The sequence below is a fragment of the Panthera tigris genome, chromosome F3 (assembly GCF_018350195.1).
Source record: "Panthera tigris isolate Pti1 chromosome F3, P.tigris_Pti1_mat1.1, whole genome shotgun sequence".
NCBI lineage: Eukaryota > Metazoa > Chordata > Mammalia > Carnivora > Felidae > Panthera > Panthera tigris.
In genome coordinates, this window is record NC_056678.1 from 7,057,278 (window position 1) to 7,072,013 (window position 14,736).

At 38.5% G+C, this 14,736-nt stretch overlaps 1 protein-coding gene across 11 annotated transcripts in view; it reads right to left on the reverse strand.

The window, feature by feature from the left end:
• Nucleotides 1-14,736, reverse strand: part of SDCCAG8 (SHH signaling and ciliogenesis regulator SDCCAG8) — a 251,378-nt gene that overhangs the window by 207,063 nt on the left and 29,579 nt on the right. For all 11 annotated transcript variants that reach the window (XM_042976936.1, XM_042976940.1, XM_042976937.1 and 8 more), the window contains one exon: nt 261-401. In XM_042976936.1, coding sequence (XP_042832870.1) covers nt 261-401 — 141 coding nt within the window. The remainder of the gene's footprint in view (nt 1-260; nt 402-14,736) is intronic.

Consider the following 14,736-nt stretch of genomic DNA (forward strand, 5'->3'; position numbering starts at 1 on the left):
ATGACCTGAGCGGAAACCAAGTGTCAGATGTTTAACCGACTGAGCCACCCGAGGTGTCCCAACAGTTTTTGTTTGGGATGATAAAAATTCTTGAAATGGATAGTGTTTATGGTTGTACAACATTGTCATTGTATTTAATGCAAATGTGTTGTACACTTAAATTGTTAAATGGTAAATTTTAAAATGGTTAAAGTGTTAAGCTTATGTTATATATATTTACCACAATATAGTACAAAAGAGAAAAGCACTCAAATTCTCACCAGTTCCAGTTTCCATTTTTCAGCTTCCCCAGCAGATGCACCTACGACAACATCCGCATCGCCATGGGAGAATCCTCTCTTGGCAGCTTCACCCACCCCAGAATCTTCACCTGTTGTAATCCAAGAATTCTGCATGTTTCCCTAAAATAAAATGTACCAGTAATTACAATGGGCATTTTAACTTTAAATCAACATGCATGCTTTACAAATGGAATACTGATTCTCATCTGTGATGAAAGGGGTAAAAAAGCATATGCTTCTCAACTGCAAATCAAGAATGAATTTGAAGTGTGGGCCCATGAGGGTCATACTGCACAGGTGGTACAAGGTCAAATTCCTACAGGCACAGGCAATAACATAAATGAGCAAGGAGGGCTGGATGCCAGTGCTTCAACAAATGAACTTCTCTTATTTCTCTGAAGACATACTTTCTCTTTTTTACATTTATTTATTTTTGAGAGAGAAAGTATGTGTGTGTGTGTGGGGGGGGGGGTGGGAAGGGAGGGGGCCAGAGGATCCGAAGCAGGATCTGTGCTAACAGCAGACAGCCGGATGTGGGGCTCAAATTCAGGAACCGTGAGCCCATGACCTGAGCCAAATTCAGGCACTTAACTGACTGAGCCAACCAGGAGCCCCTGGAGACGTATATTCTTACAACACAGGGCCCTCTCTTGTTTTCATTTTCCACATTTCCTAAAGCCATGACTAATAATAGTGCTAATACCTACAGTGTTTACTATGTGCCAGACTCGGTTTATGTGATTCACATATATCAACTCATTTAATCACCACATCCACCCTAAGAGGTGAGTTTATTGTTATCTCCAATTTATAGAAAAGGAAATTGAGTGACACTGAGTAACTTGTAAGAGTCACAAAGGTAGAAGTGGCTAATAAGCGGCAGAGCTAGGATCTGAACCCGGGCAATCGAATTCCCTAGCCCACACCCTGAATGACGATGCTCTCCTGCCCTTCCAGAAAAATATTTATCTTCAACAACAACAACAAAAAAAACAATGCATGCAGATAAACAGAACTGACATGCAGCCTGCATGCCAGGGACTCACCAAGAATTGGTAGGGACCATGACAAACCATCTAAAACATGCAGCCACTACTCAGTTCCAGGCAATTGCTGCCATGTGTGAATGCGAAGTTGAGTTACAAAAACAATCTTTTGAGTTTTTAAGAGATTAAACCGGGTATCTGGCTTTTCAGCTAAAACACTGTTAAACACTGGTTCATAGCTCTTCAAACAAAACATGTCTACAGACTGAATTTGTTGCTGCCACTGTGTATGCCACCTCTGTTACCCTCTCAACATTCAACGAAATATGCAGCCCAAAGATCTGGGTAATTTATATGTACCACAAGGACGGAAATACAAATGTAAATCAACGAATAATTACGGAACTCTTGCTAAGGGCCAAAGAAGCACTCACAAAGAGGACAGGTCCGAAACCCAGAAATATACTGCGGTGTCGTATCATGCTAGAAAGAGATAGTATTCCGAGAGTCTCCTCCACATTCTTCTGGAGGTTCAGTTTAATGCAAACGCCTGTGTATGATACCTCCTATGTTCAGGCAGTGTGCTAAGGAGCTTGGAGGGTAAAAATGAGCCAGACCAATCTTATCCTCAAGGCAAAAACCCTAAGCAGATAATTTCAGTTTAATATGGTATGTGCTAAGCCAGAGGTGTGCATGGGGGACTATGCCAAAACAGACGAGGGACACTAAGAACAACCAGAGATTCAAGGAAGGTTTTCTGGAGGTGTTGACACTGGCATGATATCTTGGGTGAGAAAGAGAGAGCTAGATAGGAAGAGCATGCCAGGAAGAAAACATCATGGGGAAAATCACAGAAGTGTGAATAAGTATGGTGCCTCCAAGAGATTCAGGCTATCTGAAATGACTAGAGATTGAAGCAATCCAAAACAATGGATGTTCAAAATGTCAAGCCTCAGAGGCAAATAAGGGTCTGGGAAGTATGGTATAACAAGTTTGAATTTGATTTGGTAGGTAAGGACAAATCTTTCAATATTTGACTGAGTGTGTTCAAAGCTGCATTAGAGAACTATCTAATTTCCTGTGGAGAAATTGGAGAAAGCACATAGACCACAGATTGCTGGCTTATGGTATAAAATACTGTCATTCTTTGGAAAGCAGTGCTAGTTTAATTGACACTTTGTCCTTTCACAGATAACATTTAAAAACCTGAATGGCATTTGACTAAAGTTTTAAAAATTTAGTTAGCATTTACATCCCTGAAGATCACTGAAAACCTTTGATTCCTTAATTGAGGGGAGGGGTGGTAGTGGGGAGAATGAAATAGACAGAAAAAGAAATGGCTCAGAAATGTTCTGCTTTAAAAACAAATCTCCTAGATCTTTGAATGAGTATACATGCCAAAATTTCTAATAAATAGCATATTTTAATATTATTATAATTTTTGGAACTCTTGAGAAAAGCTCTCCATGAAAAGAAATTTCATAGGAAAAAAACGATGAAAAATAAAGATAGAAATGAAATATCCCTTGAACAGTTTTAGTTTTTAAAAAATAAACTGTTTGTTCCTTCAACTACTAGGTCATAAAATAGACTAAAAGCTAAAAGTCATGTAGGCTACCATCCAAGTCCAAGGCTAAAATTAAGGAACAATAGAGAGGACGTTCTTCTCTTCTGGGGAGAATCTTCTATGCAATGGCAAACAAAGATGGTTTGGTTCAATATTGACAAGCTATTCTTAACCTATGCAGGAAGTTCTACAGTATAACACTAGACTAGGTAGATGGATCTAGGGAGTCAGACAGTCTGATATTTGAGTCCTCACTTTGCCATTTTCTAGCTGTGTGTGTGTGTGACATTGATAGAGTTGCTTTATTTACTTAACTGCTATATACCTTAATTTACTCATCTGAAAATAGATATAACACCTGCCTTCTTTGCCTACTACAAGCCTGAAATAATTTAATGTAAACAAAGTGCTTGATATAGTGCCTGCTACATCATAACCATGTAGTGATCAATAAATGTCAATCATTACTATCTATTTTAATTATTTTTCAAAAGAAAGTATTAAGAATACTGAAAGTCTATACTCAAATCTTCCAATAGCTTTGGCAAGATCTACTATCAATATGGTAATAGATTCAGTAAAAAGCATTCAGAAAAAAAAGATAATCTCTCTCGGTGTGTTTATATTTAAGATATTCTAAAAAGTTTCATTTTACGTTAAAATTCTGAATATAAAGAGTTAAGATGGCAGCATAGTATGGGGATCTTGAGCTTGTCTCATCCCAGAAAAACTGCTAAATGAACACCAAACCATTTTGGACACCTAGGAAATTAAATTGAGGATGAACATGACAATCCGCATAATTTGAGCGAGAGATCTAGGCAGGTATATGGTGGGGAGAGGTGAATTGGGAGAGAGAAAAGCTGTGGCGCCACAGAGATTAGGGAGCCATTTTCACAGATAGAGGACAGAGAGAGAAGGGGGAGACAGTGCAGTGTGTTGGAATCATGCAAGAAAAGCATTTCCCCTGAAAGCTAAAGGGAGAGACAGACAGAGAGAGAGAGAGAGAGAGAGTGAAAACACTCACAGGGAACTGGACAAGAAGAAATTTGTTTCCCAAAACCACTGACAGGGAAAAAGGAGAGGGTTTCAACACCAACAGTTGTCTATAAATAGTGGAGTACAGAGGTGCCTGGGTGGCTCAGTCGGTTAAGCATCCGACTTCAGCTCAGATCAGGATCTCACAATCTGAGGGTTTGAACCCCGTGATGGACTCTGTGCTGACAGCTCAGAGCCTGGAGCCTGCTTTGGATTCTGTCTCTCTCTCTCTGTCTCTCTCTCTCTGCCTTTCCTCTGCTCACACTATATCTCAAAAATAAATAAACATAAAAAAAAAAAACCCACACACACACAGCAGAGTGCAGAATCTGAAGTTTCAGAGCTCAGTGCCTAGTAGTGCTCTGGTGAGGAAGCAGGGTGAATCCCCCAGGAGCAGGTAGTGTGGTCTAAGGGGTCCATGTGCCACACAGGGAAGAGAGGGTTCCACTGCTTGGAGTGTATTTGGTAGAGGCAATATGGCCTCTCCATAGGCAAAAGTCTCAGCAGGCCCCAGAGAGCTGCCATGTTTACTGATATCAGAACAAAGACACTAGCTAAGGGCAACAAACCCTGGCGATAGCTATGTGTTGGGATTTACCATAAACTTTGAGCCTCTGCTGCTGTGTGGTCTCCTGTGAATGTTTTTTTGGGACAATCAATACCTGGCAATTGTTCAGCAAGACCCTCCCCCAGAGGATCAGCATGGGTCTGAGCCACGTGGGTCTCTGAAGTGTAGGGTTTTGAAACGCAGCCCCATCTGAGATAAAACTCTGGAGGGAGGTGCCACCTGGCAAGAGAGCAGCTTGGATAGGAGAGTAAAGGTGGGGAGAGGATGGAAGCCTGAGACGAAAGAGGAGTGATTGATCACACATCTGTGAAGGTGCAAAATTCTCACTATAGAGACTAGACAGTGGGGTGAAGCCATTTTCACCACCAGCTGAACTGCAGTGATCAACCCCAGTGAGCTAAGCAGTACCATAAAATGGAGAATGGAGCTGTTACAATCCCTACCCACCTGCACTCTCCAGGCACATCTCCACTAGGGCAAGTTGGCCTGAGAAACAGCAGTAGGCCCCTCCCCCAGAAGACCAGCAAAAACCCTTTCCATCCACTTAGTTTAAAGATCACAGTGTACTGCAAAGTTTCAGTTCTAGGGGAAACTGGATCTACCTCTATTTGGGTTGTTTCTTATTTGCTTGTTCATTTTCTTTGCTTATGTTTTTGATTATGTTGTGGAGTTTGGGGTTTTTTTTCTTTCTTAGATACAGAAAGAACCATTTAAAAAAAATTTTTAATGTTTATTTTTGAGAGAGAGAAAGACAGAGCACGAACAGGGGAAGGGCAGAGAGAGATGGAGACACAAAATCTGAAGCAGGATCCAGGCTCTGAGCTGTCAGCACAGAGCCCAACACAGGGCTTGAACTCACAAATGGTGAAATCATGACCTGAGCCAAAGTCGGATGCTTAAATGACTGAGCTACCCAGGCACCTCAAGAGCAAAATTTGTATTCTATTTTATTTTTTATTTTATTTTATTCTATTCTATTTTATTATTTAATTTTTTATTTTTAATTTCTTTTTCTTTTACTTTTTTTCTTTTCTTTTTCTCTTTTCTATCAAACTTTTCTCAGGAAGCACACGAAACACACCTAGATTATAGCTTCCTTTATTTGATTTTTTTTGTTTTGTTTTAATTGTTTAATTAAAATTTTTTTTTCTCTTCCTCCAAAATGACAAGATGGAGGAATTCACCCCAAAAGAAGGAACAGGTTAAATGATGGCTAGGGATTTAATCAACACACATATAAGTAATATGTCTGAACTAGAATTTAAAACCACAATTATAAGAATGCTAGCTGGGGTTGAAAAAAGCATAGAGCACACCAGAAAATCCCTTTTTGTAGGAATAAAAGATCTAAAACCTAGTCAGGCCAAGATCAAAAATGCTATACTCAGATGGAATTTTGAATGATGCCATGATGGTGAGGATGGATGAAGCAGAGCAGTGAATCAATGATATAGAAGATAATTATGGAAAATAACGAAGCTGAAAAAAAGAGGGAAACAAAGACAAAAGATCACAATACAAGACTTAGAAACTCAGCTACTTATTAAAGAGGAATTACATTTGTATCATAGGAGTCCCAGAAGATGAAAAGAGAGAAGAAGGGAAAGAAGGCTTATATGAACAAATTATAGCTGAAAACTTTGCTATCTGGGAAGGATAAAGACACCAAAATCCAGGAAGCACAAAGAACTCCCATGAAATTTAATAAAAGCCAACCAACATATCATAGTAAAACTCACAAAATACACTGTCAAGAAAGAATCATGAAAGCAGCAAGGGAAAAATAAGTCCTTAACCTTCAAGGGAAGACAGATCAGGTTTACAGAAGATTTGTCCACAGAAACTTGGCAGGCCAGAAAGGAGTGGCAGGATATATTCATCAAGCTGAATGGGAAAAATATGCAGCCAAGAATTCTTTATCCAACAAGGATGTCATTCAGAATGGAAGGAGAGATAAAGAGTTTCCCAGACAAAAACTAAAGGAGTTCATGACCACTAAACCAGCCCTGCAAGAAACTTTAAGGGGAACTCTTTGAGTGGAGAAGAAAAAAAAAAGAAGACCAAATCCACAAAGACTACAAAGGATCAGAAAACATCACTAGAAACACCAACTCTACAGGTAACATGATGGCGCTGAATTCATATCTTTCAAAAATCACTCTGAGTATAAATAGACTAAATGTTCCAATTAAAAGACACAGTGTATCAAAATGGATTAAAAATAAAAAACAAGACCCATCTACATGATCCCCACAAAAGACTCATTTTAGACCTAAAAACAACTGCAGATTGAAATTGAGGGGAGTGAGAACCATCTCATGCTAATGGACATCAAAAGAAAGCCAGAGTACCTTTGACAAAATCCAGCACCCTTTCTTAATAAAAACCCTTGAGAAAGTCGGGATAGAAGGAACATACTTACACATCATAAAAGCCATTTATGAAAAGCCCACAGCTAACATCATCCTCAACGGGGAAAAACTGAGAGCTTTTTCCCTGAGATCAGGAACACGACAGGGATGCCCACTCTCACCGCTGTTGTTTAACATAGTGTTGGAAGTGCTAGCATCAGCAATCAGACAACAAAAGGAAATCAAAGGCATCAAAATTGGCAAAGATGAAGTCAAGCTTTCGCTTTTTGCAGATGACATGATATTATACATGGAAAATCCGATAGACTCCACCAAAAGTCTGCTAGAACTGATACATGAATTCAGCAAAGTTGCAGGATACAAAATCAATGTACAGAAATCAGTTGCATTCTTATACACTAACAATGAAGCAACAGAAAGACAAATAAAGAAACTGATCCCATTCACAATTGCACCAAGAAGCATAAAATACCTAGGAATAAATCTAACCAAAGATGTAAAAGATCTGTATGCTGAAAACTATAGAAAGCTTATGAAGGTAATTGAAGAAGATATAAAGAAATGGAAAGACATTCCCTGCTCATGGATTGGAAGAATAAATATTGTCAAAATGTCAATACTACCCAAAGCTATCTACACATTCAATGCAATCCCAATCAAAATTGCACCAGCATTCTTCTTGAAACTAGAACAAGCAATCCTAAAATTCATATGGAACCACAAAAGGCCCCGAATAGCCAAAGTAATTTTGAAGAAGAAGACCAAAGCGGGAGGCATCACAATCCCAGACTTTAGCCTCTACTACAAAGCTGTAATCATCAAGACAGCATGGTATTGGCACAAAAACAGACACATAGACCAATGTAATAGAATAGAAACCCCAGAACTAGACCCACAAATGTATGGCCAACTAATCTTTGACAAAGCAGGAAAGAACATCCGATGGAAAAAAGACAGTCTCTTTAACAAATGGTGCTGGGAGAACTGGACAGCAACATGCAGAAGGTTGAAACTAGACCACTTTCTCACACCATTCACAAAAATAAATTCAAAATGGATAAAGGACCTGAATGTGAGACAGGAAACCATCCAAACCCTAGAGGAGAAAGCAGGAAAAGACCTCTCTGACCTCAGCCGTAGCAATCTCTTACTCGACACATCCCCAAAGGCAAGGGAATTAAAAGCAAAAATGAATTACTGGGACCTTATGAAGATAAAAAGCTTCTGCACAGCAAAGGAAACAACCAACAAAACTAAAAGGCAACCAACGGAATGGGAAAAGATATTTGCAAATGACATATCGGACAAAGGGCTAGTATCCAAAATCTATAAAGAGCTCACCAAACTCCACACCCGAAAAACAAATAACCCAGTGAAGAAATGGGCAGAAAACACGAATAGACACTTCTCTAAAGAAAACATCCGGATGCCAACAGGCACATGAAAAGATGTTCAACGTCGCTCCTTATCAGGGAAATACAAATCAAAACCACACTCAGATATCACCTCACGCCAGTCAGAGTGGCCAAAATGAACAAATCAGGAGACTATAGATGCTGGAGAGGATGTGGAGAAACGGGAACCCTCTTGCACTGTTGGTGGGAATGCAAATTGGTGCAGCCGCTCTGGAAAGCAGTGTGGAGGTTCCTCAGAAAATTAAAAATAGACCTACCCTATGACCCAGCAATAGCACTGCTAGGAATTTACCCAAGGGATACAGGAGTACTGATGCATAGGGGCACTTGTACCCCAATGTTTATAGCAGCACTCTCAACAATAGCCAAATTATGGAAAGAGCCTAAATGTCCATCAACTGATGAATGGATAAAGAAATTGTGGTTTATATACACAATGGAATACTACGTGGCAATGAGAAAGAATGAAATATGGCCTTTTGTAGCAACGTGGATGGAACTGGAGAGTGTGATGCTAAGTGAAATAAGCCATAAAGAGAAAGACAAATACCATATGGTTTCACTCTTATGTGGATCCTGAGAAACTTAACAGAAACCCATAGGGGAGGGGAAGGGAAAAAAAAAAAAAAAGAGGTTAGAGTGGGAGAGAGCCAAAGTATAAGAGACTGTTAAAAACTGAGAACAAACTGAGGGTTGATGGGGGGTGGGAGGGAGGGGAGGGTGGGTGATGGGTATTGAGGAGGGCACCTTTTGGGATGAGCACTGGGTGTTGTATGGAAACCAATTTGACAATAAACTTCATATATTGAAAAAAAAAAAAAAAAATAAATAAATAAATAAATAAATAAAAAATAAATATATAATTTGTTAAAAAAGAAAGCCAGAGTAGCCATACTTATTATCAGACAAACTAAATTTTAAAACAAAGACTGTAACAAAAGATGAAGAAGGGTATTATATAATAATAATTAAGGGGTCTCTCTACCAAGAAGATCTAATAATTGTAAATATGTATGCCCCCAACTTGAGAGGACCCAAATATATAAATCAATTCCTCACAAACATAAAGAAACTCATTGATAATAATACAATGATACTAGGGCCTTTTAACACCCCACTTACAACAATGGACAAATCATCTAAGCAAAAAATCAACAAGGAAACAATGGCATTGAATGACACACTGGACCAGATGTACTTAACAGAAATATTCGGAACATCCTAAAGCAGAACTCATATTCTTCTCAAGTGCACATGGAACATTCTCCAGAATAGATCACATACTGGGACACAAATCAGGCCTCAGCAAGTACAAAAAGATCGAGATCATACCAAGCATATTTTCAGACCACAACGCTATGAAATTTTAAGTCAACCACAAGAAAAAATGTGGAGAGACCACGAACACTTGGAGATTAAAGAACATCCTACTAAAGAATGAATGGGTTAACCAAGAAATTAAAGAGAAAATTAAAAAGTACATGGAAGCCAATGAAAATGAAAACACTACAGTTCAAACCTTTTGGGATGCAGCAAAGGCAGTCATAAGAGGAAAGTATATAGTAATCCAGGACTACCTAAAGAAGGAAGAAATGTCTCAAATACAGAACCTAACCTTATACCTAAAGGAGCTGGGGAAAAAAAAAAAAAACAGCAAATAAACCCAAAAACAGCAGAAGAAGGGAAATAATAAAGATTAGAAAAGAAATCAATGATATCGAAATCAAAAAAACCATAGGACAGATCAACGAAACTAGGAGTTGGTTCTTTGAAAGAATTAACAAAATTAAATACCCCCTAGCCAGACTTATCAAAAAGAAAAAGGAAAAGACTGAAATAAATAAAATCACAAATGAGAGAGATCACAACCAACACTGCAGAAATACAAACAGTCATAAGAGAATATTATGAGCAATTATATACCAACAAATTGGCAATCTAGAAGACATAGAAAAATTCCCAGAAATATATAAACTACCAAAATTGAAACAAGGAAGAAATAGAAAATTTGAACAGACACATAACCAGTAAAGAAACTTAATCAGTAATCAAAACCTCCCAACAAACAAGAATCCAGGGCCTGATGACCTCCCAGGGGAATTCTACCAAACATTTAAGGAAGAATTAATACCTATTCTTTTGAAACTGTTCCAAAAAACAGAAATGGAAAGAACGAAATTCACTCTATGAGGCCAGCATTACCTTGATTCCAAAAAAGACAACCCCACTAAAAAGGAGAATGACAGACCAATTTCCCTGATGAACATGGATGAAAAATTCTCAACCAGATACAAGCAAATTGAATCCAACAATACATTAAAAGAATTATTCGCCATGATCAAGTGGGATTTATTCCTGGACTGCAGGACTGGTTCAATACCCACAAATCAATCAATGTGATATACCACATTAATAAAAGAAAGGATAAAGGGGCACCAGGATGGCTCAGTCTGTTAAGCGTCTGACTTAGGCTAAGGTCATGATCTCACAGTTTGTGGGTTCAAGCCTCGTGTTGGGCTCTGTGCTGACAGCTTAGAGACTTGAGCCTGCTACAGATTCTGTGTCTGCCTCTCTCTCTCTGCCTCTCCCTTGTATATGCACTTGCTCACTCTCTCTCTTTCAAAAATATATAAACAAACATTTTAAAAAATAAATAATAAAAGAAAGGATAAGAACCACATGATCCTCTCAATACATGCAGAAAAAGCATTTGACAAAATACAGCATCCTTTCTTGATAAAAACCCTCAAGAAAGTAGGGAGAGAAGGAGCATACCTCAATATCATAAAGTGCATATACAAAATACCTATAGCTAATATCATCTTCAATGGGGAAAAACTGAGAGCTTTCCCCCTAAGGTCAGGAATAAGACAGGGATGTCCACTCTCACCACTGTTTTTCAACATAATACTGGAAGCCCTAGCCTCAGCAATCAGGTAACAACAACAAAAAATAAAAGGCATACAGACTGGCAAGGAAGTAATCAAACTTTCACTTTACAGATGATAATCTACATGGAAAACCTGGAAAACTCCACCAAAAATCTACTAGAACTGATATATGAATTCAGCAAAGTCTCAGGATATAAAATCAACTTAGAGAAATCTGTTGCATTTCTATATACCAATAATGAAGCAGCAGAAAGAGAAATCAAGGAATTGATCTCATTTACAATTGCACCAAAACCTATTAGATACTTAGGAATAAACCTAACCAAAGAAGTGAATATCTGAATGCTGAAAACTATGGAACGTTTCTTAAAGAAATTGAAGAAGACACAAAGAAATGGAAAAACATTCCATGCTTATGGATTAGGAGAACAAAAATGTCTGTATTACCCAAAGCATTCTACACATTCAATGCAATCCATATCAAAATAACACCAGCATTCTTCACAGAGCTAGAACACAATTCTAAAATTTGTATGGAACCAGAAAAGACCCCAAATAGCCAAAGCAATCCTGAAAATGAAAACTAATTCCAGACTTCAAGATGTACTACAAAGCTGTAATCATCAAGAAAGTATGGTACTGGCACAAAAACAGACACTTAGGTCAATGGAACAGAATAGAGAACCCGGAAATGGGCCCACAGATGTATGGCCACCTAATCTTTGGCAAAGCAGGAAAGAGTATCCAATGGAAAAAAGACAGTTTCATCAGCAAATGGGAAAACTGGACAGTTACATGCAGATGAAACCTAGACCACTTTCTTATACGATATGCAAAAATAAATTCAAAATGGATGAAAGACCTAAATGTAAGACAGGAAGCCATCGAAGTCCTAGAGGAGAAAACAGGCAGCTACTTCTCTGACCTCAGCTGCAGCAACTTCTTACTAGACACATCTCCAGAGGCAAGGGAAACAAAAACAAAAATGAACTATTAGGACCTCATCAAGACAGAAAGGTTCTATACAGCAAAGGAAACAATCAACAAAACTAAAAGGCAGCCTGTGAAATGGGACAATATATTTGCAAATGACATATCATATAAAGGGTTGGTATCCAAAATCTATAAAGAACTTATCAAACTCAACACCCAAAAAAAAAATTAATAATAATCCAGTGAAGAAATGGGCAAAGACATGAATAGATACCTCTCCAAAGAAGACATCTAGATGGCTAACAGACACATGAAAAGATGCTCAACATCATTCATCATCAGGGAAATACAGATCAAAACCACAATGAGCTACCACCTGACACCTGTCAGAATGGCTAACATTAACAACTCAGGCAACAACAGATGTTGGCAAGGATGCGGAGAAAGAGAATCTCTTTTGCACTGCTGGTGGGAATGCAAACTGGTGCGGCCACTCTGGAAAACAGTGCAGAGTTGCCTCAAAAAATTAAAACTAGAACTATCCTACGACCCAGCAATTACACTACTACATATCTATCCAATGAATACAAAAATGCTGATTTGAAGGGGCACATGCAACCCAAAGTTTATAGCAGCACTACAACAACAGCCAAATTATTGAGAGTCCAAAAGCCCATTGACTCATGAATGGATAAAGAAGATATGGTATATATATACAATGGAATATTACTCTACAATCAAAAAGAATGAAATCTTGCTATTTGCAACAATGTGGATGGATCTAGAGTGTATTATGCTAAGAGAGATAAGTCAGACTAAGACAAATATCACATGATTTCACTCATCAGTGGATTTAGGAAACACAACAGATGAACATAAGGAAGGGAAGGTAAAATAAGATAAAACCAGAGAGGGAGGCAAACCATAAGATCTTTTTTTTTTAAGTTTATTTATTTTGAGAGAGAGAGAGAGAGAGAGAGAGCGAGCATGAGTTGGGGAGGGGCAGAGAGAGAGGGAGAGAGAGAATCCCAAGCAGGCTCTGTGCTGTCAGCATGGGCCTGACATGGGACTCGATCCCGGAACAAACCACGAGTTCATGACCTGAGCTGAAACCAAGAGTCGGACACTTAACTGACTGAGTCACCCAGGCTCCCAACCATAAGAAACTGTTAAATACAGAGAACAAACTGAGGGTTGCTGGAGGGGAGGTAGGTAGCAGGATGGAACAAATGGGTGACGGGCATTAACGAGGTCACTTGCTGGGATGAGGACTGGGTGTTACATGTAAATGATCAATCACTAAATTCTACTCCTGAAACCAATGCTACGCTACATGTTAACTAACTTGAATTTAAATTTAAAAACCCCTCTGAATTATAGCACCATGCTTATGTTGCTGAAATGCCTCATTTCACCTACGCAAGCAAAAAGCAGTAAGCAGTGGGGGTAGGGGTGCCTGGTTGGTTCAGTTGGTTGAAAATCTGACTCCTGATTTCGGCTCAGATCCTGATCCTAGGGTTGTGGGATCGAGCCCTACGTGAAGTCTGCACTGAGTGTGGAGCCTACTTAGGACTCTCTCCGTCTCTTTCTCTCTCTCCCCCTCCTCCCTTTGCCCCTCTCCCCAGCCTGAGCCCTCTATCTCTTAAAAAAAAAAAAAAAAAAAAAAAAAAAAAAAAAAAAAAGCAGTACGGGTAGTAATTCTATATCTACAAAGTAACAGACGACCAAAGTTAAAACAGACATCAAGGTCTCCTGACATATCTGCAACAATAATTTTGATTGTCTGCATTATATTTTAGTTCATGTGAATGTTAAAACATAACTCTCAACAGCTGTGTTTTTTCTATAATTAAGGCTGCAATTAACTTCAGCTAGTTTCCTTTGTTCATGTAGCAAAGCATGTTGCACTTTTACCATTGTCTCCTTCCCCTTTGGTGTTACTCACTTCTCTGCCCTCTGGTTCACTTGTCTGCCTGATTTCCTTTCTCACTTCACTTCCCCCTTCTTCCACTTCCTTGCCACTGTATAAATACTGAAGACTATGAATAATCAAGTAGCTGTTTGCTAAGTGACTGCATATTGGGAAGAAAACCAGAAGAATGTACTAATTTTTTAAAATGAGTGAATTCTAAGCACTTTTTATATGGCTATATCATCTTAAATTGACATTGAATAAGCAATTAAGATGGAACTTTTAACTACTAATATTGATAATAAATAATATAACATAATAATATAAATATTAAGAAAAGGTCTTCCAGGGAAGGGAAAACAGCTGACCGCAAACTGAAATGTACTGCAGAAAAATAACCTGAAACACTGATCAGCCCACTTTGTCATTCAGATTTAACACAATCAGCTGTCTCTAAACAGTAAATCCTAACACAGACCTCAAGGATTACAAATGAAACATCAGGTCAGGAAAATTTAAAAAACTTCAAAGCCAAAAATTAGAGGACACCTAGATAAAACATTAAGACACGCATGTTTTTTTCTTAACAGGACGGATTTGCTAATGATGACTAAGCCAAAATCCACTGTAAAGTAAAGCTGCAGCAGGCAAGTATTAAAACTTCCCCATGCAACCCTGACTTTGTTTCAAAAAAGCAGAACAAGCTGTGATTAACTGTGTCCTACAGCAAAAGCGTAAGTACAAATTTTAAGGTGACAGTACCTCTGAAAAGT